The sequence below is a fragment of the Sciurus carolinensis genome, chromosome 15 (assembly GCF_902686445.1).
Source record: "Sciurus carolinensis chromosome 15, mSciCar1.2, whole genome shotgun sequence".
Classification (NCBI taxonomy): Eukaryota; Metazoa; Chordata; class Mammalia; order Rodentia; family Sciuridae; genus Sciurus; species Sciurus carolinensis.
In genome coordinates, this window is record NC_062227.1 from 8,457,375 (window position 1) to 8,482,168 (window position 24,794).

At 37.2% G+C, this 24,794-nt stretch overlaps 2 protein-coding genes across 2 annotated transcripts in view; one reads left to right on the forward strand and one right to left on the reverse strand.

Annotated features, from left to right (window-relative positions):
* Positions 1-24,794, forward strand: part of Cenpp (centromere protein P) — a 248,764-nt gene that overhangs the window by 121,705 nt on the left and 102,265 nt on the right. The gene's annotated exons all lie outside the window — the stretch shown is intronic.
* On the reverse strand, positions 722-24,039 carry Aspn (asporin). The gene is made up of 8 exons (XM_047526108.1): positions 23,888-24,039; positions 16,869-17,156; positions 14,062-14,174; positions 10,318-10,531; positions 9,168-9,278; positions 5,092-5,185; positions 4,527-4,665; positions 722-1,983 (listed from the first exon to the last, which is right to left on the reverse strand). The coding sequence occupies exons 2-8, from the start codon at positions 17,125-17,127 to the stop codon at positions 1,786-1,788; spliced, it is 1,128 nt and encodes a 375-aa protein (XP_047382064.1). The 5' UTR covers positions 17,128-17,156; positions 23,888-24,039; the 3' UTR covers positions 722-1,785.

Consider the following 24,794-nt stretch of genomic DNA (forward strand, 5'->3'; position numbering starts at 1 on the left):
CCCTCCTAAGGAACATTTGGCAAAATCTGGAGAAGTTGTTGATTATCACAACAGAGGTGGGCAGAAGATGCAGGTGTTGTTAGCATCTAGTGGGTGGAGACCAAGGAACTGTTGAAACATTCTACAGTGTAGAGCCATCTGGCCCAAAATGTTAGTAGTGCTGAAGTTGAGAAACTGCTGTCAAGAATGAGACCGTGTGTAGCTCAGTGCTAGAGTGCTTGCCTAACATGCACTAGACGCTGGGTTCCATCCCAGGCATCACAAAAGAAAGGCAGACACTCTGTGTACCCATTCTTAACCCTGATATTCAGCCCTCCACCCCTTTTGTATGTTATTTTCTCCCCTACCAAAAAAAAATCTAGTTTTTGAGGTAGTTTAACATAAAGGTGCAATTATCTTTAATAACACAGAACATATATATGATATTTTTTAGTACCGTTACTGACAGTAAACATTAGCTGGACATAGTGGCACATACCTGTAATCCCAGGGACTCAGGAGGTTGAGGCAAAAGGATTATAAGTTCAAGGCCAGCCTTCATTTTAGTGAGAACCTCTCTCAAAATAAAAACAAAAAGGACTGGGGACATAGCTCAGTGCCAGACAGAGGGAGAGAGAGAGGGAGGGAAAATTAATGCTGCTCTAAAAATGTTATCCATAAATTAGATTTTTCGGAAAAAGAACTGTGTTTCTGGGTGGGATAGGAATTAGACCAGAGCACAAATATTTTATTTCAAACCAATATTTTTAATGATATTTTCCTTACTTTCTCATTTTACTTAACTTATGCTGAATGCCAATTTTTAAAAAAGCATCAAAGTACTCAACTTTTGTACAGAGTCTTCAGTTTTTGTCTGTATTATTTGATTCTTTGCCTGTTCCGTTAGGCCACGTTACTTCTCAGAGTTGTCCAGTCTACTGTGTACTGGAGGAGACAAATTACTGTAGAACTAATAATGTTCAGAGTCTTCCAAACAAGGTCTTTCAAAGGGACATCCTGAAAATATTCCTTACAGTTGAGGTGACAACGTTATGTAACCTAACAATTGACATGCTATTAGGAGCTTATAATAACTGATAATAAAAAACGTGAGTTACAGATTTTACATCAACACTCACTATGCATTTTTACAGAGATTTGATAATCAGGTAATAATTAAAAAAAGAAAACAATGTACTATAGCTAAAAAACCAACTTTTACGAATAGCATCTATTGGTTGGTAATGAATACTTACTGAAAGTTTTATTATAAGAAGTTAGTTTTAAACATTAAAAACAGGTTCTTAACACATGAGAATTTCAGTATGGTTATGTCAAACCATACTTGAAATGACTAGAAACATTACAGTACTACCCAAGTTATTACAGAAAGAGTAAGAATAGTATCGAGTGTTCTTCACATAGCTGTCCTTGCCGGTTTTGTTTTTCTGACAGCAAATGAAAGACCACCAATGTTGTTAAGTCAAGCATTCCATTACAGTACAGTTATTTTTGAAATGCACTTGATAACAAAAGGTTAAATACTCAATGTCTATTTTTTTTGTTACTTAGAGAGGAATGTTTAAGCAAGAAATTTATGTAAAATCATTTGTATGCAAAATGCAACTGCAATACATGCTTATTTCTGTCAATCCTTATGTATCAATAGTTTGGCAAAATTCTGTTGAAATTTTTTGTCATTTACCATGTGGGACAGATTTTTGCTTATGTATATACCACTATTATTAACAGAGTTCAAGTATTCCAAATGTAAGAATTTTTGAATTTTATATTTAGCATACATTACTAATTTCTGAAGTTCCCAAGTTGAACACTCATTCTGCTCAAAACACAACGAAATGTTGCAGGTTGTATTTCCCAGTACTTAACAGGGTTGTGGAATAAACTTATTGCACTGTATAAAGATTTCTTCATCTTTGGCATTGTTGGACAGAAGTCGTTCACTCCCACTTTCGTAATTGAATTAGAATGAAGGAAGATTATCTGTTGTAGTAGGAAAAAAGAATGAATTAAAAATACCCAGTAAATGTAAAAAGAAGATACTTTGTAGTCAGCATTTATGACATTATTTATCTGTTTATTTTACATCAACCTGAAGTATTTTCACTAAATAGATACACTTGTTTATAGGAGAGGGTATGCACGGCATAAAACTGGTGCCACAGCTCAGGCACACTGCCTGATCAGCTGGGCCGCTTGTCTCTCCCACCCCTGCTGTGTGTAAATAGTTTTTCCAGTGCCATATTTACATTAATTTGTTTTGAAAGTATTAGAAATGAGCACAGGAATGAAGTTCAGTGATCCAGGAAGTCAGCTTACAATGTGAATGTGAAGGAATGTTAGCTAGCATTTTCTAGGGTTGAGGGGAAGAAGTGTAGGACTGCTTTTTTGTATGTTGTTTTGTAGAAAGATGTGTCTGTCAACATCTTAAATACAGATCTGTAATACTGTATCAATAGTCGAATCTTTATTTTGCACCAGGACAAATCATAGTTTTATAAGCTGCATATTTTTTTTAAAGTTTTTACTCATAAAGAATAAAGAACTTTCATTCCCATTAACAGCCTTTTTGTTCTTCTTTGGGCTTTTAGATCTGGAAAGTAAAAGCAAACAGCTTAACTAATAGCATTTTGGCATATTAAAAAGTGGAAGCCTTTGCTGGTGAAGCTGGGTTATTGGCTTTGATTCTTGTTACCTCTAAATTTTGCTTTTATTTCTTGCGAAGACTAATCTATGATTCTGAAAACTCCAGGCATTGCTAAATTGTTTATGTTTGGTGTTTAACTCCCCTCTGTCCTATTTAATTTTAAGGTTTGGTGACAGATGTTTTATGTGGTTCCTCTGCATTTCCCCTCCTGCTCAGTGTCAGAGGTCAGTGCCCTTCACCAAGCGCTGACCTCACTGTGAGTGAAAACAGCTGTGTGCGGGCATGTTTACTTTGTGGATGTTCATTGAATTATATACATGTGACATACGTTCTTCTCTGTGCCACAATTTTGTTCATTAAAAAAATGCTAATAAGCAAGGCACAGCTGCATGTGCCTGTGATCACAGTGGCTTGGAGGCTAAGGCAGCGAGATCCTGAGTTCAAAGCCAGCAATATAGTGAGGACCTAAGCAATTTAGTGAGACCCTGTCTCAAAAATAAAATATAAAAAGGGCTTAAGGATGTGGTTCAGTGATTAAGAGCCCCTGGCTTCAATCCCCAGTACGAGAAAAAAAAAAAAAAAAAAGCTAGTTACAAGTGTAGGTAAATGTGAGAGATCAAAGGTTGGGGTCTGAGTGGCACAGCAGCAGATGTGAGATCAGGTAGGACTGGCTGGAGACAGGGCACACTGTCTGTGCTCAGGGCGGGCAGATGTCCACATGCAGTTTTCAGAAATGTCAGAGCAGGTATTACCCTAAGACCCACACCTGCACACAGCACATCCTTGAATGACTGTGTTTCCAAGGAATGCAGTAAGCAAAACTTGTTTAAAGATGGATCAGAACAAAATGTACAAGAAGTTGAGTGCTCAATGCCCCATTTTCTTCTCAGTGTTGTTCTCAGTGTGTCTTTTTCTTCTTGGAAGAGAAAGACTTTGCATAGTAAGGAAAGCACATGAGAAAAATGGATTAAGATTAAGATGAAATAATATTAAGTAGGGATTCTTTTTTTATTTTTTTTAAGTTGTCGATGGACCTTTATTTTATTTATTTATATGTGGTGCTGAGAATTGAACTCCATGCCTTATGCATGCTAGGCAAGCGCTCTACCACTGAGCTACAACCTCAGCCCTAAGTAGGGATTCTTAATCTGAGGTCATAGATAAATACCATAGATATTGTGAAAATCCTAGAATTATATGCAAAATATTTTCTTTACTTTCTGTGACCATTGCCGGCAAATTAAGAGTTGCCAGATGAGAAAGGAAAGGTTTCTAATAATGAAGAGCAACAAATGACAAAATGTGAAAATTTTTTAGTAGTGCTGAGAATCAAATCCAGGACCTTTTGCATGCTCGGCAGGCACACTACCACTGAGCTGCATCTCCACTGCAGTGTGAACTTTTGATGCTCCAATGAGTGACTTTCAGTCAATTACATATTCTGATGTGAGTATTTAAAAAAGCATACCTAATTCTAACCTAACACCACATTGATAGTAAAAACACCTGGATCCTAATCCTCTTGCTCTGCCTTGTGAAATGTTTCCAGAACAAAAGGATGTAGTATCCTGCTTATTGTCCTCAGCTGTCCTACCTCAGAAACTTGAAGTTAGCTGGATCAGCAGCTTTGCTACAATTACTTCAGCAGTTTCAGTAGGAGAAACTGAAGGTTGATAAGGGTCCTGAGGTTCTCAGGTGACATCTTTGTAGAAACCATTTTCCTGAAGTTCTGCTACTTGGTAGAACACCTCTTGAAACTTGGAAAGTCTTTGTGTCTGAGTTACCTGTGCCATTTGCTTGGTTTTTGCTTGAGATACACTAATGTGTTTTATAAAAATTAAAGAATTCATGTCTACCAAACATAAGTAGAATGTTTTACCTGGAGGTATTTCAACTCCTGTAATCCTGAAGGAATTTTTTTAAGTTTATTGTTTTCCAAGTGTATTTCTCTCACACGTGGTATGTTAGCAAAACTTCCATTTTCAATATCTGTGATTCTGTTGTTTCCTAGGCCCAGCCTAAAAATGATATAAAATGAATTAACTCATATGCAGATGGCTAGGTTTGATAGAGTTTGCTGAAAATACCACAACCCTAGTTAGAGTATAAGTCTGTCCTATTTTTATATATGTTCACAGAAAAATGTTGTACGGCCTTATTTAATAACCTGTTTCAGTATATAACAACCATTTCCTCCCACCCTTAGAAAATTATCTGTGCTAAATCTAGCAATTGGAAAATTTTCAGAGTCCTTGTCTTTCTGCTTGATTTGCCTCTAATGTTGGTATAGGCAGTAAAAACAGTGTTTCTTTCTAGTTTTCCCTTCACACATTGTAACAGCAATGATCTCGACTAGGATCCCTGTACATGTTCTCCAAGAAGCTTCATTACTGTCTTAGTCATATGGTCTGCCACTCATAAGTTAAGATTTTGGGACCTTTTACCTTTGCAGTTCTTTGTATCGTTTAAAATCCTCGAGTTCCACAGTTGAAATTTTATTATAATCTAAATGAAGTTCCAATAAAGTAGATGGTAGGCCTAATAAGGAAAGAAAGATGTTTGTTAGATCAAGTAAGACCAACCCCCCACTGACTATTTACTTGTCAAGTTTCAGATTATGGATTTAGGCAATTTTTTATGTACCTATTTTAAGAAATTTTATTATGGAAAATTTCAGCTATACATAAAAATGCAAACAATTATTACAAATCACCATGCTATTGTCCAGCTTCAACAGTTAACCTCCATTTTTCTGATCTTGTTATATTTACCCCCACTTATTTACTGATTTATTTATCTAACTTAGTCACTTCTTTGATTGCTGTAGTATTCAAACCCAAATCCCATACAGTGTAATTTTACCTGTGAGCACCTCACTCAATGTCTGACTGAAAAGTTTGTCTTTCTTTTAACCTGGTTGATAACACATACAATAAAATTAATACGATTCTTTACTGTCATCTCATATTCACCCTCCACCCCGGTTGTCTCAAATGTATCATTTTACAACTGGTTTGTCTGAGTCAGGATCCAAATAAAGTTTACAAAATATGTTTTGGTTTTTATCTCTTTTAAGATCTCCTAGTACATATTCCTTCCTTTTTCTTCCTATTCTGTTGATTTCAGATATTGATTCAAGACTTTCTTTTTATGAATTTTCTAACAGCTTCCAGATATTATTTGTCAGAATCCTAACCCTTTATTTCTTATGACCTGACCCTCAAATCCAGAGAAGCAATCAGTCAGGGAGATAACTTTTCAACTGATAGTTTTGTCATTCATTCATTCATAGTTGCTGCCTTGGGCTGGAGAGATAGTTCAGTTGGTAGAGTGCTTGCCTTGCAATGCAAGCTCAAGGACCTGGGTTCGATCCCCAGCACCGCAAAAAAGAAAATAAATAAATAAATAAATAATCATAGTTGCTGCCTTGATCCATTCTTTCATTAGCAGTTGTAACATGATGACTTCCTGTTTTCTTTCTTTGTTTTCAGGCTGTTGGGGAAGGGGTGGGATTTGGGGGGGAGACTGGGGTTTTCTGCATACTGTCAGGTTGGCCACAAATTCCAAAGGCCAAGCATCCTCCTGCCTCAGCTTTCCAAGTAGCTGGGATTGCAGGTACACACCACTGTGCCTGGTATGGTGACTTTCTAATTTTGTCATTCTTTATGGATTTATAAGTTGGAATTCCTCTCTAAATAAATTTCCTCACCAACTATTTAATTACTTGTAATATAATTTGTATACAAAAGGCAGCAGAGAGGATTAATTCTTTCAAGTAATAAAGTGGTACAAAGAAGGTGACAGACTAAGGTTTTTTTTTTTTAACCATCATTATAAACATGCAAATATTTACTCTGAGATAATTCATTGAAGTATTTTTTTCATTTAGTATTTTTTTCTTTATAAATTAAATGTATCTGCTGCACTACCACCTGGCATACACCCTGTGAATGTTCTTTCTTCCGAATGTGTCAGGTATATCCTGACAAGGCTGGATGACGCTTGAATGAAAGAGACTGGCCAGAAATTCAATCAGACCTCATTTTGTTTTGTATATAATAAATCATTTGTCAGCCAAAGGTTCTAGGTAGCTAGCTGAGAACAGCTTTCTTCCCCCAACTGTTGCTGAAACATTTCTTTCTACGTAGTGATGAAGACTGATGAAAGTATTTGAAATGTCCTTATATATGTCAGTAGTCTTCGTGGCTGAATTAATTTTGATTCCAGGCTTTATTTTGAACTTTCAAAGTTAATAGGGAGCAGGAAAATAATTCTAAACTTAGAGATTTTTCTTGAATTGCAGTTAATTATATTTTATGGGATGACTATATGTTCCTTTCAGTATGTAAGATAAATGTTCTGTCCTCAAAGGCCTTGTGTCCTCATTGAGCAGATTATTAGTAGAAAAATGAATAGTGTAATGTGCCAGCCTATTCTAGAGTAGATTGTAGGATGTCAGAGAAAAACAAAATCTTTGAAAGAGCATTTGAAGAATTTGAGGGGACCGTGTGTCCCCTAGGACATGAGGAAGGTGGGTGACCACAGAGAAAAATGGAACACAGCCTCTAAAACAGGTGTGAGCAGAGGTATGAATCTGGCAGAAACTCTGAATGTGGACAGACAGGAGCAGGCTTTGTACAGGAATGTGTTCCCACCCTGTTCTCAAACAGGTGCTGCAGCCACTGCCACCACACCACCCACACACATGCAGAATTTTCCTAGTGAGTAAGAAGGAAGACACTCCTACTAACTTGTTCTGGTAAGGACTCCTGGGACGCCTGCCATTTCAGCCTGCCTCAAGGGATGGTACTGATGGAATTGTGAATGCGGAAAGTCAACCCTCACATTTTAGTGAATAAACTACAAAAACAATATAGTTTAACTGGTTTCTAAGAGTCAGGTCTTGAAAGAGTAGTTATGTAAGTTGAAAGATTTCAGCTTAAGTTTCTAAAGACATTATGTTCCTTTGACTTTCAAAGAATTTTGAGAACTTCATGAGAAGTTAACCTTGAGATACAGTTTGAAATTTGAGGAGAATTATAATTAGGGCGTTTTGCAGTTAAGAACCTGCTGGTGTGAATGTAAAAGTGGCCTTGCCTGGTGATGTGTGTCAGCTCTGTGAACATAAAGAAGAGCTGTGTCACCTTGCCAAGTGCCCCAGCCTGGAACAGCAGCTCCCTCCTGTCCTTCAGCCTTGCCTCATCTCTTCCCTCCTCCTTTGCACCTTTCCTTGTCCTGACTTCCCTTTTTTCCACGTCAGCTTCCAACATAAAAAAAGAATTTTTATATATTTTACCTATTATTTGGAGTTTATATTTTTCCCATTCTAAAATTAGAAAGCTTAATGTTAACAATTTAGATTTCTTGTAGAAAACAGCCACCTCCCTCAAAGCTAAATGAAGGTGGTTTTTATTGGTGTAGTCAGGATTTAACTGTTTTTTTTTCCTGATAGAAAAATTGTCTTCCCACTTTTGCTTTACATAATCTTTCACCTAAATTCAACCTAAGTGAAACATTAGTTGATTGATAATAACAATTACAGTTACTGTTATTAATTATAACAATTACTAATAATCATTAATAATAACTTCACTATGTCTTAAGTTTTCTGTTTATGTTTGTTTTGTTTATCTCTGGATCAGGTTGGTAGTAGAGAAGGGTTATGATAAAGTTGTTGCTTTTACTCGTGGATACTGAAATACAGCTGTTTGAAAGTGAAAAACACATTATTACTCACTTGGGCTATTTCTGACCTAGGTAATCATCAAAGCAGCGATCCTTTTCAGGGTCAAGGAAAGCAAGATTTTTGAGCAAGAGTTTCAATAAAGGCAATTGTGTCCAGCTAGTCATCAGGGAGCATGGAAGTGATACTGGAGAAAACTAGTCTCTAACAAAGTTAAGGGGAGACATTGAGGTGCCAGCTCAATTCTCATGAAGCCAGCATAAAGAGTGCAAGGTCCATCAGGTGAGGTTGTCACTAAGAGAGGACACTTACTAGGCCAGACCCTGATTCCAAACCTTTCTCTGTTAGTACATTCATTTTCATAGCGCTCCTGGGAGGAAGATGGTATAGAACCCCGGTGTACATTGACTGCTCCCAGAGCCAGGCTGCCTCCATGAGTCCTCACAAGCTTTACCTCCAATGTGGCTGCTCAGCTGGGGTTAGGGTCTGACTCCATCCAGCTATTTTTTTTTTTTCTCTACAGAATTTTCCACCTCTAATGTCAGACATAGATATGTAAGTGTCAGAAAAGAGAAGAAAAATTAAAAGTTCATTGCTTCTTAATTCACTAGGGAAGAATATTGCAGTTTAATATTGTCAAAATAATCACTATGTAGGGCTCTCTATGTACATGTGAAACAGAGCTAAATTTCATACTGCTCTGACCAGATACATGGATACGAGGATTTCTAATTGTAGTGTAATTTTGACAATGTATACTGTACAGTTTACAACATTATATTTTTGGTCATTGAAAGATGACAATTTTTAAAATACTGTCTTAAAGTGAAAACATACCTTTAGGAATTGAAGTTAGTTTTGCTTCAGCAATTCTGATATGGAACACTGTCACCCCTTCAAATGCCCCTGGCTCTATCCCATTATTATCAAGTGGATTCGCACTCATTTCTGTGGGGGAAATGACATGATTTAGCACACATAGGTTGTATGCAAAGGAAATTCACAATGCAGGGAAACATATCCCCAAAATATTCTAAGAAGTGTGTTTCATCGTTTCTCTTTATCTACTCTCCTTTCTGTTGGTTTCAGAAAAGCTTCCTTTTTACCTTGTAAACTGGAATATATAGTAGGATCACTTTTTTGCTTTGAATTTCTAAATAACATTATCATTCTCCTCCATTTGTGAGCATGATAAAAGTTTTGTTGTAGTAATATTGCTTCAGAAAAAAAGATCATCCTTCATATAATACAAAGCATTTGTGTTATCTGTTTTGTCTTCTGAACTTTTTTAAATAACAAGTTAATTAGAAATTATGTGATTAGCAGAAACATAACTTCAAGGAATTGCCAGTAAGAGGAAATTTGGTAAGTGCCCGGCACTTGGTTGGATTAGTGAATAAGTGAATGAGAATCTTGGTTAGGAACTTTGAATGGATATTGCAGAGGGACCACATGGTTATCGATGGCTGTTAGAAGTAAAATATACTGGGGTTTAAAATACACAACAAAAAATTGCTTAAATCAGTACTTCCTAAAGCATACAACAAAAAGGTTTACATTCCAAATAATATCTGAATGACTCTTTTACATTGTATTTTAGCAGTTTATGTGATACATTAAAAATATTACCTTTAAATTAAATAAGAATGGCATAGATTTTATTTAGGGTCCAGTTCAGAAAACAGAACCCACACTAGGTATTTCAAAGGAGATTCTTGAGAGATTATACTACAAATGCCATCTTTTCTTTAATTGCTATAAATTTTCTTTCCTTTTTATTTATTTCTAGCTGGGGATCTTGCTGTGTTTTCCCAGCCTCCTGAGTATCTAGGACTAGAAGGCCTGAGATGCCACCCCAAGCTTTGTTTCATATTCCCAATGGTTTATAAATGGTTTATCTTAGAAATTGTCCTTAAAATAATGACAATAATTCAGCATTTGCTTGGAAATGATGATTTCAAGATGGCCCAGAATTAGAATAACTTACCCAACACGTGTAAAGCATTCATTCCTTTGAAGGTGTCCTTTTGTATTTTCTTAACTTTATTATCATGAATTCTGAGCTCTGCTAGTGATTTGGGAAGATTAAGTGGTATTTCACTTAGTTGATTGTGGGATAAATACAGCCTTCGCAGCTTCTTTGTGGTTAGAAAGGTTTTTGGGTGAATCTTTGTTAGCTTGTTGTTGTTCAGAATCAGAGCCTGGATAAGCATAGTAAGTTACATAGTATTAGAAAAGTGGATTTGATTTACTGATATTCTACAATGATTCATCTTTAAAATCAATATGATGTAGGTCATGTATGTACTTGATTGACTATTTAAAAAATTTCCCAGTCCTATCTTGGATTTAAAAATCATTATTTACTACTAAGTTGGAACAGTGCAAAGCTTTATTGATTGATATTATGCCTTTTGATACACTTATCTTTTTTTATCTTTGAGTAGGGGTACAGTCATGGTTGACGCTCTAACCTCTGTTTGACCCTTCATGGAAGTGACCGACAGTGTTATTTTTATTTTAAACAAGATCTATTTACAAAATATTTTTGCATGATTTTATTGACCTTGAAAACCTCACTTTTTTCATGTGTGCTAATGTTTACCATTTCTCCCAGAGCAGAGACCTGAAAGGAAAAATCCCCTACAAATTTCCCTTGCTATTCTGGCATGTTTTCAGGCCTTGAGATAGCAATGGATCCTGAGAAATAGCCCACCCCCATCTCAATTATGTGGCTATTTCTCAGGGCTACAGGGCAAAATCCTTGAGAGGGGATCTAACACTAGAGAATGAAGAGCTTAATATCAGAGTGACCATGCTTTTTGTGGCCAAGTCCTTTGTGACATGTCTGAGTGCTCATGGTCACCATGTGACCAGCCACCTCAGGCTGCTAGGACCATCAAATTGGGATGTAGGAATTTCAGAACCCAACCTGGGAAATACCTGGGCAAACTGGGACATATTGGTCATCTAATAACCATTTTCATTGCAAAATGTCATAGCTCAGTCATTTTCATTGCCGTCTGTACAGATAGAATTTTCAGTGTTTGCCAAGGACTCCAGCAAATTGCTTAGCATCTTCAGGACCTTTTTGTCCCTCTTCAGTAATGTAGACCCTTCTGATCTCTGAAGAAACAGCTTGAGATTAATTCCTTTTAGGAACTTTGTCCACAATTCCGTTCTAAAGCAATCTTCCTTTTGTTTCCAGACCGATTGAACAGACCTGGCTGGTACTACTCACGTGGTGTTGTTTTCCGTAGCAGAAGTAACACACTTAGGCTGCCCAGTAAACACGCTTTACCACTGTGCTTACATTTCACTCAGCCCTTTACATCTCTCTTCTCACCTTGTAGACATACCACTACTGTTAAACACTGCACCTGGAAAGGTTAATAAGTCTAGGAGAAGAAGGGAAATTACATCTTGCCAGCTGTCAAAATATGCACCTTTCTGAGTGTGTGATGCCAGCCAGGAGAGCGTCTTTTCCTTTAGTAATACTGAAAAATGAGGTGGGGGAATTTAGCAAGTTGGTTTGTGAACCAACACAGATGGTTTGTGAACCTCACTTGACTCCATAAGGTTAAACTAAGCAGAAAGAGTTGCACTGCTTTGAGTGATGCAGAAACAGACAGAGTGAAAAAGTGGTTTGTCTGTGATTACCCTGCAAGTAAGGGTCAGAGTTGTCCTACCCAGAGTGGGCATATGTCCCCGTGAGATCCAGCCTCAGTACATGAGCTTTTGTCTGTCTGTCTGTCTGTTTTTTCTGTTGAAGATGTGGAGATGCTGGAGCTGCATAAAAGGGAGGATGAGTAATAAAACTCAAGTGGAAGTTTTTATGCACTGTCAAATGCTAACCCAGCATGAGAGGCTGGCAGAGTGACTTCAGGTCAGCCATACTGCCAGTGTTGTTTTACACAGGAACTGGTTGTCACAGAGCCTTAAATGCATCATTAATAAGCAGTGTCATTATGTGTAAGGACAGAAGAAAAGCATAGTGTGCAGAAGTAGAACAAGGACTCATGGCGAATGTGTCTGTAATAGCAGCGAGAAGTGAGCTGGGAGGCCTGAGTGTCATAGATCACACTTCCTCTCTAGATTTGCCGCCCTTTATGTGAGAGCCACAGTGCCAAACAAGCAACTGAAACATAACAGATTTGTACACTGTCTGAAATATTTTCATTCTCTTTAATTGTGCAGTATGCCTACAATTCAAGTATAAAACATGTACTTTGAAACTACTTTACATCCTGGTGCAGTGGTGTAGCCTGTAGTCCTAACTACTTGAGAAGATGAGGTGGGAGGATCACTTGAGCCCCGGAGTTTAAGGCCAGCTCGGGCAACATAGCAAGACCCCATCTCACAAAAACAAAAAACAAAACAAAACAAAAAAGCTTTACATAAGTATGTTGGGTGAGTCTACTCATACTGGCCTAGCAGTAACATTAGCTAAAAATCGGGGGTGGGGTCCCTACCATTACTGAGCACCTTACATGTATTTGCATGTTGAACCTTATAACCACTCTGTGAAGTCCATGCTATTATTACACCCTCCTACAGCTGAGGAAGTTGAGATCATTTCCCTGCTAGAGCAAAGATTTGAGCTCAGCTCCACTTGACTCCAGAATGTTCACCCTTAGACACAGGTGCTGTGTAGAAGTTGACTAAGAGAATGCTAAAAGGACCTAAGAATGTTCCTGACACCTTTTAGATTATCATTTCCCAATGACTAACAGGAGTGCATGTGGAGTAAATACCTGGAAGACTCCTAAAATGTAATAAAATAGTGATATGACAAATTAAAAACTCATGTGGCTCTGGTATTAGATATGTCATTAGTTACTATTCTTGTGGTTGTCTAAGCTGAACGTGGACGCAGTCATAAGCTACTCTTGCTTTTATTTTTACATAAACATATATATAAGTGCACACACACACATACATACAATCTTTATTTCCAACCTCTGATGCTAGAATAATGATCTTGCTACAGAAGTTTCTGTGGTCTGAAGTTAGTGGGGTGGGCTGGATGGATCTTTGGTGGACTCTTTTGTGCTGCTGCTGATTGTCCTAATATTTAAGTGAGGCCTTAGTTCTAAAATAAATATGAACTTTTCCAGTTGCTTTTTAAAAAATACATATGTGGAAGCTATATTTTGGATGGTGCCTTTCCAAATCTGAGCTATTTGTATAATTCAAAATGGAAAGGAGCAGCTAAGGTGGTGGATACCTGACAGAGTGGCAATTTTGCAGGAGGCCAACCCAGGCTCCAGTAGGAGCATTACCATCCTGCTCAGCCTTGATGCAAGGATTGGGTGTTAGTCAACTAGATATATCCTGTGTGCTGCTCTTAGAGATTTGTGGTATCTGGAGTCAACAGGTTTGGGTAAAGGTTACTTATACTCTAGGCTATGGTTGTCCTAAATAATTGTTTTCTTGCTCACTTTAGTATATAGTCATTATTGTTACCTGAATGGATTAGAAACATATTTAAGGACCATTAACTCTCAGACCACTGCCTTTTACTTGGCTGTTATTCAATAAACATCAGTTGAATTAAATCATTAATTGACTTAAATCTATAGTTTCTAATTGATTAGAACCTTCCTGAATACAGAAATTTTGTCATATTCACCCAAAAAGTAAGACTTATTTGTACTTATAAAATATAAATAATTCAGTAATGATAGAGATTTTCACGTAAATATTTGAAAATATTAGCATATATTCTTACATAAAGTGAAGTGAGTCCTTTAAAGTCATTTTCTTTGATCTCCTTAATTTTATTGTTTTGAAGGTCGACCATTCGAGTATCAAATGGAATGTTGCTTGGAACAGAGGTTAAACCTGAGAAATAAGCAAATGTATTACAAATACTAGAAAATCATACCAAAGACAAGATCTCTATATGGGTAGAGGTGTATGTTTATATTACATATTAGTCATGCTAATGACTAGATCATTGATGCAGGGATATCATTAAGTAACAGTACTTAGTAGTTGTAACATGACAAAAACATAGTTTTTTTTTTGAAAAGCCTCAGAACCATTTCACGTAGCTCATTTATCTGTACAAGGTTTCTATCTTGGGTCTGGCAGGCTCCAGGGTGAAATAATTGGGGGTAAGATGGAGTGACAGGTAGCTGAGGCACAGCTTATGAAGAATACTAGCTTTCTGTCTGGTTTTTTAGTGAAGCATTGAAGCATGTAGGTGTTTTTCATTTTTAGGAAGACTTAAAATATAGAAAGTTGTACTTGGAAAATAGATTATTTTCATTTACATTATCATAAACTTCACTACTCTAGTCACAAATTATTTAACTAATTCTTATTTATCCCTGCATAACTCTCCTTTGGCAGCTGAGTGTGATATATACCTTTACTTATATCATCATGCATAGCAGTAGTTCAAGGGCAAAGGTATTTGAGTCATTTCTTTTTTCCACTCCTGTGCCAGAAGTATACAGGTCCACCTGTTAGTTGCTGTTCCTCTCTGTAGGTACAGTGATAGCTGTCTTTGTCATCTTAGAATAAGGTAGAGCTGCATGCTTTCTCTTTGTGTGGATAGGCAAATACTAATTAAATGATAATAGACTTAAACTTTCTTTCCCTCTTCTTACATTAAGTGTAATGCAGTTCTTCCTTAGTTCCTTTACTTTCTGTAGATGGCCAACGGTTAGTCTTTGGGCAGAATGCACCCACCTCCTGTTTATTATTGGACGTTCCATGCAACAAAATGCTTGATGAGCTTGGGGCCTTCTCCCCCCCACCAATATTTGATTATGAAAAGATTTTAAAAGACATAAGAATTTTACAGTGCAAATCCATATTTTACTTACCTACTTTCTACCATCATCATTTTTCTATACTAAACTTACTGTCCCTAAGTTCATCTTTTTATGAATTTTAAAGTGAGTTGTAGATATTTACACTTTTGATTTTAAAAAACCTAAAGTGTAATTATATATGATAACTCCAAGCTGAATTGAATATCCAAATATTTGAATATCTACATTCTGTTTTATAGCCCTGTTTTCCCTCTCCATACTTTAAAATTAGCAACTCTTAAGAACTTTAACCATAGGTAGAAGGAGGAAAGGGGACAACTCAATGAATTAGCAAGGTAGAGTCAGTTTTGTTTGTTATAAGAGATTATTTTGGTTTAGAAAGTGATGGGAAGTCTTGTGGGAAGTTGGAGGCTTTGCTGAAAGGAATTTCCCGATAACATAGATTTTTGTCAAACCTACTCCCACCATGACCCTGATGGAATTGAAGCTCTGAAGAGTGTTCCTGAGGGAGGAAGAGTGACAAGTTATCAAGACCCTTTCATGATCATGTGGTGGGGGAGGTGAGCTGTGTATACCATCTTCATAGAAGGACTCCAAAAGTGGCCCTGCTGAACCTTCAGCACCTGCATGGGAGCTGTGGCCAGGCCTCGGCCACAGCTCCACACTGGGGCAGGTCCCTGTATCCCCTCTTTCGGAAGTAGCTGAGTACAAGTCTTGATGCCCTTTCTCATCACATTCCCTTTCTGAGGATGGTGAGTGTGCTCTTGAGTACTCCTTCATCAGAAGTGTTAAAAAAAAAAAAATAGCAGAAAATTATACATTTTAGAGAGAATTTAGTTCAACCACTTCTTTTCTAGGCAGTTCTACACCCAAAGACTTCAAAACAAATAAAACATTTTCTTTAAAACACCTAGATTATAAACTGGCATGGTGGCTCTTTCCTGTAATCCCAGCAACTCGGGAGGCTGAGACAGGAGAATGACAAGTTCAAAGCCAGCCTCAGCAACTTAGTGAGGTCCTAAGCAAGTTAGGGAGACCCTGTATCAAAATAAAAAATAAAAAGGGCCAGGGATATGGTTGAGTGGTTGAGCACCCCAGGTTTAATCCCCAGTACCAAAAAAATTTTTTTGAATAAAACATCTAGATTGGAGATTACACACTCTGTATAATTCATTTCATTATTCTGGGCAGGCATCTTATTTTGTTATCATAGAATTTTTCTAGAAAGGACATTCATCATCCCGAGATGAACTGCAATGAAGAAAATAGAAACAAAGTGCTTCAATTTAATTTGGGAAGAGAAAGAAATGTTCTATATGTAGGATCCCCATTGGTACTATTACTCTGGATCTTTAAAATAACTGTGAATGTACTTTGCAATTTGCTGTTTTCTCCACCTATACATTTATTTGTTTGTTTGTTTTGAGGTCCTGGGGATCAAAGCTAGGCCCTCAAGCATACATGGCGCCACTGAACTACAACTCGACTTCCTTATTTTTCTTATAAGAAAGTATCTCCTTATGTTGCCCAGGCTGGCCTGGAACTTGCAATTCTCCTGCCTCAGCCTCTCAAGCAGCAGGGTTACAGGCATGTTCTGCCACATCCCACTTTCACCTAACATTTAAATTAAAAATATATATATATTTATAATCAGTGAGATGATTTTTCACATTTCAGTAATGACCTTTCTTATCCTTTTAATTTTATCAGAATAGCATTATTCTTCAAAACAGAGTGAATCTGGTGCACTTACCTAGATCAGAGCAGTGTACAACTCGTGAATAGCATTGGCATCCAAACGGACATGTTGGAAACAAATCAAATGGGAAAAAGGGGTATGTTGGCTCTTTTGTTGGAAAAAGAGAGTTGTCGTTGGCATCGTCGTCGTCGTCATCATCATCTGCATCTTCCATATCCTTCAGCATCATATTCTTCAGCGTCATGTGTGAAGGGCTAAAGAAGGGTTTGGCAGAGCACACAGCCAAGAGCAGTAGAAGCACATATTCCTTCATGCTCTCTCAGGTGCAAGACTGATCTAGGACTAAGTAGCCATTGAGCATTAAGTTAGAATTTAAACAGACATAGCTTCTGCATCTGTGCATTTCTGAGTTCTGGCAAAAACACAGTAAAATGGAATTCTTCTTTGGTAGGTAGTATGAGAGTAAATTTATAAAAACTTTTTGAAAAGCAACTTAGCAATAAGCTGTGGGAACTGTAAAAATATCTATTTGCTAATTACAAATTCTGCTTTTTGGAATCTAATCTCAGGAAATAGTTAAAAGGTTCAAAAAGATGTTTATCACAGAATAATTCATAATACAAAAAAAAAGACAATCCTAGTGATTAATGTAGTGATAATAGTAAGAGTAAATAGGGTATATTTATTCCATGAAATATTTTGGAACCCACAAAATGTTTATAAAGACTTTTAAAATACAGAATATTACTTTTATGAGATTATAAAAGCAATTGTAAAAAATTCATGCCTACTATATTTATAAATGCGTGAATATACCTGATTAAAGATAAGCTTTGGGTAGAATCACAGATGACTTTTGTCTTCTTTTCCCCCTCTTTAATTTTTATAATGAGCAATAAGTATTGCTTATATAATTAGAAAAGCAATAAATATTTTAAAAAGCACATCTATGTCCCTGTCAAAGGAACATATTAACACCCCTTAGATAACACTGGAAATTTTCCTAAACCGCTTTCTGTTCACTCTCTCCAGCCTTCCGGCTCATCTTTAGTCACTTTTTCCACAATGTCATTGGTACCTTCTTCTAATCTGTTCCATTGTCTAACACCTGATCCAATCCAACAGATGTCCATACTCTTCTTTTTTTATTCATTTTTCCACTGAGTTCTGTTTTTGGTATTGTCGCATTGGTTTTAGTTGTGTTTTCTTTCTTTTTTTTTTTAAAGCTCACACAAAACTCAATGTATGAATAGGGAACCTTCAGAGCATAGATTCATTGCCATGTGATGGCTGATATTTCCACAGGGGTGTTTACATATAGTTTCCTAACTATCTCCAATGAAACTTGTACATTCTTAGAAATTTTTATAAAATTAAAAACATTATGAAATCATCCAAAATAAGTATATCCCAGGGAAGTCCAGTCATGAGACCAGTCCTGGCCAGATGGCATCTACTCACTGCTCTAACAGAGGCTCCACAGAATGTCCCCCGACCTAAGTCATCTAACAGTCCTCTGGCCCTCGATCTCAACAGGACTGAATAAGAGAGACTCTATTCAGGGCTAGCCTAGCCTCACAAAGACTTAGTCCCCTAGTCCCCAAGTCCTCCCAGCTGGTTACTCTTTCCCAGAACATAGAAATGAGCTTTAACATTTCTGCATGGGCTTGGGTTTCCCTGAACTCAGTAAGCATTCAACTCACTGACTTAATTAAACTACACATCTGCACAGGGCATGTTGTTTTTAATCATCAGGAGAGGGCTAAAAAATCCTACTAGTTAGTTATTAACCTGAAAATTATTTTATATCATTTTGATATGTTTAGAAATCTAAATGGTGACATGAACATTGGCCCACTGGCTAGCTGTGTCACACTGACCAAGTGTATATGGAATCTTTGTGATAATCCACACCTGAATATACTAGGAGAGAGAGTATGGCAAAGCTGAGACTGTCAAACAGCTTTGTATAGTTTAATGGTCCCACTGATTCTCTGGGGCCTACCTGCTGGTCAGTCTGTAAATCCTGACAAATGTCCTGTGAAGGTCATCTGGGCTTCATTTTCAGTATCACTTTCTTCCTAACTCTGCTTCTCAGCTCTCTGCCTAATTTTGACCCCTTATGTTTTTAGACTTCAAGCTTTTTGAAATTCCTGGCTCCTTAGTGTTTAGTTCCTGGCTTGACCTGGACCTCCAAAATACTTATTCCCTAGAAATTCAGCTCTAGGACATTAGCTGAATCAAAGCTTGTCCTTGATCCAGTGTATTATTTAATATTCTTGAGTTTTAGCTTCTCTTCCAGGTTCAAAGCTATTCTTGACCTTGGTGATGAGAAATTTACAGTGTCATTTTAAGTCCTGTCTCTGGCTTAGTTTGAGGTCACTGGAGTTATTCACTGGGTGTTCCTTACAGTGTAACGCACCGTGCCCCAGGTATGAGGTCATGATGCTGAATGGGTGGGCCGGAGCACTTCTCTTTCTCCTCTCTAGTCTCTCCCATAGTTCCCTAATTTAAAGATAATCACAACTCCTAACATGCTGAAGAAAGCCTGTGGTTGTTGTTAAAGTTAATACCTAAAGTTGGGTATGGTAGGATTGAAAGTTTGAGACCAGCCTCAGCAATTTAGTGAGGCCCTAAGCAACTTAGCGAGACCCTCTCTCAAAATAAAAAATAAAAGGGGCAGGGGCTGGAGGTGGATCTCAGTGGTTAAGCATCCATGTGTTCAATCCCTGGTACCAAAAAAAATAAGAAAAGTTAATACTTGAATGTCAGGTGCATTGATAAAAATTTTTAAAAAATAAAGCACCTAAACTAATAGACTAGTAAAAGACAATGTAGACTGTGTGCTCTGGAATGGAGATCTGTAACATTTCAGTCGGGATGTGGGTCTCTAGACTTCTGAAAGTGATATTCTTTCTTAGATGTCTCTCTGCTCTCATAATCCTCAGTTTCTGTTTGAGACCAATAAAGCTGAAGAAATTTGTGGAAAAAATACATACATGTGGAAAAAGAGCATGCACTACCTGGTTTTGAAATAGTACGTAATATCTGGTAAGAGTAAGGATGGTCAGATTGTGAGTGAAGCATTATTTTCTCATGCATAATTTTTAAAATTATGTTGCTTTAAATATTTTCAAAATATCAGTTTGCCAACAAAATCTGCTTTGCTTTTATCTTATCTGTGTTCTTTTGCCTTTTCCTGCCCCTTCTCTAGCAACTGATATCAAAAGTGGTACAATTAAAGATTTCCTGTATGCTGTTCTGATTTATTTCCCCCAAAAGTCAAACAAAAGCAACTACCCAGGAAATTGTTTTCGAGTTTATACTTTCTTGGGTCCTAACCTCATTTTCTGGTCTATAGGAAATGAAGTTTTGGGTTTTTTGTTTGTTTGTTTTTGGCATTGAGGATTGAACCCTGGGGCACATTACCCCACTAAGCTCTATCCTCAGTCATTTTTATTTTTTATTTCGAGACAGAGTCTCAGGAAGGCTCAGGAAGGCTGGCCTTGAAATTGCAATCTTCCTGCCTCAGCCTCCCATCACTGGGGTTTCAGGCATATGCCACCATGCCTGGCTTAGGAAATGAAGATTTTTAATGAAGTTTTTTTTTTGTTTTTGGTTGGTTGTTTCAAAGTGTTTTTTCCTGGAAACTTTGAACTGTAAGCGTTTAAATTCCCAGTCTAGACCAGAAAAAAAAAATCTTTTAACACATAATATATCTGAAACATAGAACTAAGGACACTACAGAAATGGAAAAAAAAAATACAACGTATAACAAGAGGAATGTGTTAGAGTTCCAGAGCGGGTGCCAAGAACATGTCTTGGTTTTCCTTGTGGCCTGGCAGCAGGAGTTAAGGGCTGGCCTTGCTCCTGTGCAGGCCACAGGCTGGTGCGCCAGATTCCTTTGGCCTTGTTGAGCTCAGGAGAGGCTCCCCTAGTGCCAGGAGGAGGTTCAGGCTGAGGAACAGGATCAGGTGTGAGAAGCAGAATTTGGAGTGAAAAGGATAATGCAAGGCTACACAGGGCTGAGTAAGGGGGAGCAGAACAGTGATGGGCTTGCTGCTGTTCTGTACCCTGCCTCAGGCGTGCTGATCAGCCCACCATAGGTGGGTCGGTAGAGCACCAGGCAGGGTTCTTCCTGTCCTCTGTCTTCTTTCTTAGACTGGTATGTTTCATGAAAACCTCCCTGCCTTTATTCAAATAAGAGGTAAGATGAAAGTATGAAATTGAGACTTCTGCGTACAAGTCATGGGGGAGGCAGCCCCTTTGTGTGGTAGCTGGACCCTTCCCTGGTAGCAGACAGAGGCCTGGGATTACAGGGCCTGTTGTCCAGTTGAAATTCCCTCTGGTGGTGAAGGTTCCAGAACATTCTGGACCACTGTGCTTGAACATCTCCAGTGAAAGGACTCAAAAGAGAACACACTATCTCAAGGCATCATTGTTCACTGCTGCCCACGATGACTTTAGAAAACTCTTCATACTGAGACCAAAATTACCTTCTGGCAAATTATTTTCTGTGCTTGCTCTGTGTTCTGTTAGCCCTATAAAATTAATTTTGTGTTCTCTTTTCCTGGTTGCTTGCAAAGAAAAGTCAGGCCAGCCTCGATTCCTTGAGGAATTTACTGTTTACATGCTCAGCCTCATGGGTTGGGCCTCTGCCTGAGGCTCTGCTGGCCCAAGTAGACGTTCTAGGCCTTTCCCTGTTCTACTGCACAGTTGCCAACCCGTAGATAAATACTGGAATATCTAGGAGGGAACATTTGATAGCTGTGCTTTCTCATTCAGAAAGAATATAGAGAATATCATGTCTTACTTAAAATGATATGACTTTATTTTATTTAAAATTTTGCATTTATTAATATGGCTCAAACTCAGTTTTATTAGTTTTGGCATCATTTAGTCTATGCTATTTTTGAAACTTTAAAAAATATTTATATCTTGTTCTCAGGAAGACTCAATATTTCCCTGACTTAAAACACTTTTGCCAGTGTTTTCTACTCCTGGACAGCTTTGGATTTTGGACTCAGGCTTCTCTTAATCAGAAGACTGTTTGGAATATGATTCCAGGGCTCCTGCTGTTACTAATAAGTCAAAGCTACTTAGACATGAGAGAGGCCTCTGAGACATTCCTCCAGGGACCTCTTTTTATAGAAAAAGAAGCTGAGGCTTGGGTGTCCAGAACTCCCCAGAGGTGGCAGAGCTGAGGCAGCGTCCTTGTTCTTTGCTGCTCTGCTGTCCACCATGCTTAGCCTCTCAGTGGATTTTCATCTTGTTATTTGTGCACAGTAAACAGACTTTCCTCTGGAAAATATGAGGTGAGAAGCTTCCACAAGGTTCTCAAAAGACTTCATAACAGAACTAGAAATGTAGCTGAGAAATGTGACAGTGTCCTTTATAGCACTCCAGATTTGGAATGGAAAATTTGTCTAAGTGAAATGGTATTTCCTCTGAGACACTATATTTAATAAACAAGTCACCGTGTTTTTAAATCCCATGTTTTAAAGTCCACTTTGCAGTTTTCCCCCGTGGTTTCCACATTCCTTTCAGTTCATAGGTACCAGTTGTAGGTTTTAGTGTATAAATGTGACATAACAATGCCCCCTGTAACTCACAGAAAGAATTCAGACAGTATTCTGGTATGATCAAGACATAGCCTTGTGAGCTAACAAGTTCAAACTCCAAGCATGCATTCGGAAATGTATGCACAGGAGCATTTGTTTTTGGACACTGATGCTTTTAAAACAATACTTTCCACAGGAAGCAATTAATTTTACCTTAGAAGTATAAATAGCATTCTGAGAGAACTTTTGACTGCTTTTCCTTTCATACCAGTTTTCTCTTCATAAAATTTTAAATATCTCTAGCAACCTAGCTGCTATTAAAAAAAATAAAAACAAAAACAAAAAAACTCCTGCCTCTCCTTTTTTTAATGTTTGCTGCAGTGCCTTAAGACTTCTACTTGCAAAGTTAGCCTGTTTTGCTTCAAACCTAAGATCAGGTATGGGAACATTCTTTTTAACGTAGTGTTTAGTTGTAACAGAAGACTCCATATCCTCCTTTCTGCTACGGCATTATATTGCTGAATGCCAAAAACAAACTAAAAACATGAAGATGCTTTTACATGGGTGTGGACTTGTGATTTATTTTTCTTTTTTAACAAGTCTATGATTCTTGGTGGGATTACAAAAAAGAAAAAGGGGGGAAAAAGACTTTATTTTTAGGAAGATATAAATCCTTCAGGTTCTTTATGACTCAGTCCCTGCAGCATGTGGCCACTGTTTCTTGGCTGCCACACCTCTGAATAGATGAACATGAAAGAATGCTATGCTCTGCTTAGATTACTAGGGAGTAGAATATTGAACATATTGCCTAATTTTTTAAATCTAAGATTTCATCAAAAATTTCCTTGGGAAAGGATAAAGGGGATCTTTGAGTGTATTAAATTCTGATTATGGAATATAGAATTAGTTAAATTATTGCTGGTAGTTTTTGAAATTATGTGGATTATTATGTGGATTTACTGTCCAGTACCATTTCATTGCATAAAAATAAGAAAGACATTTAAAACATCAGAGAAAATGTGGACATTCAAATGTGTAAGTCAAAATGACATTTGAATAATTCACACATTTTAAAAACACATTAGAAAATGTCAGTTTTACACTCTGAAAGAAATATTTACTGTTTCATATATCTATGATATCCCCAAACTTCTTTATCATTAATGATTAAAGTAATATTTTTTTCCTAAAAGAATATATGTCTATTGAAGTGATTTTTTTAAAAATCAATCATGTTTATTTTTATTGTAAAGCATAACAGGCTTTCACTTAGCTATTAAAAATGACATTATATTTAAAATATTTTTATTATGTAAAAGGCATAAAACTAGAGTAATTTTAAGTACAAATTTAATTTTCTATTTAAATGCTGATTTTTTAAGGAACTATAGAAATAAGCTTTAAACTTTACCATATTATTTACAAATGCTTATTAATAACATTAATGTCACCCTAGTATTGATTGTAAAGTAATTATACACTGGCACATGTAAGACAGACATGAAAACATACCTTGTCAGAAGAAAGTAGTGGTCTTGAAAGTAGAATTTATCCACCCTGCACTACTTATCTATAATGTAAATGTTCTCAGGCACTGTTTAAGAAGAAAAGATGAAAATGTGTTACATTTAAAAGGAAAAAAAAAAAAAAACTCTAACACAGCCCTTGGTGTGACTGCACCCTGGGTGATACTGGAATAAACTGCTTCCACAGATTAGTCCATGTTAGTACTGAGGAGCGAGATTAAAACTTGTTACTGCTCATATGTTTTCCATCACTGTTTGTACCGTAGCCAAAACTTCTAGCTAAACTCTAGACGTCTACTGGAAGATTCAGAAGAAAAAAAGAGAGAGTTTAATAATGCATGGCAACTGGCCATTAAAATTGCAGTCAGAGTCACTCATGTACCTGATTTGAAAAAAAAACACTTTATGAAATTCTTAAGTGAATGATTACTTATAAACTACAATTTCAAAAATTGTTTACCCTGTATAAACTAATAAGATATTTGTCGATAACAGCATGACTGAATTATAAACCCAAATTCCAGTTGACCTGAGAAATGCAGGCTTTAGTTTTCCCCTAATGACTGAAGCTATTACATTAAATATATTTCTCAAGATTTTTTTTAAAAAGCTCATATTCCAGCCATAGGCATGTCAAGGGAACTTCTGACAAGGCCCTGCAAGCTGCTCCCCACGCCTAGCATTTGGTCTGATACAGACAGATATGAGTGGCCAGGTAACTCCCATGGATCTTTGCAGCTTCCCCTTTGCAGGAAAGTCTTGGCTATGCCCTCATGGTATTTTGGAGACTTGAAAACAGGGAAGATGCTGTACTCTGAGAATAAAATCATTTGTGTCCTTCTTTTCCATTTACCCTGAGAGATTACCTAATTCTTGCATCCACTAAGACAGTC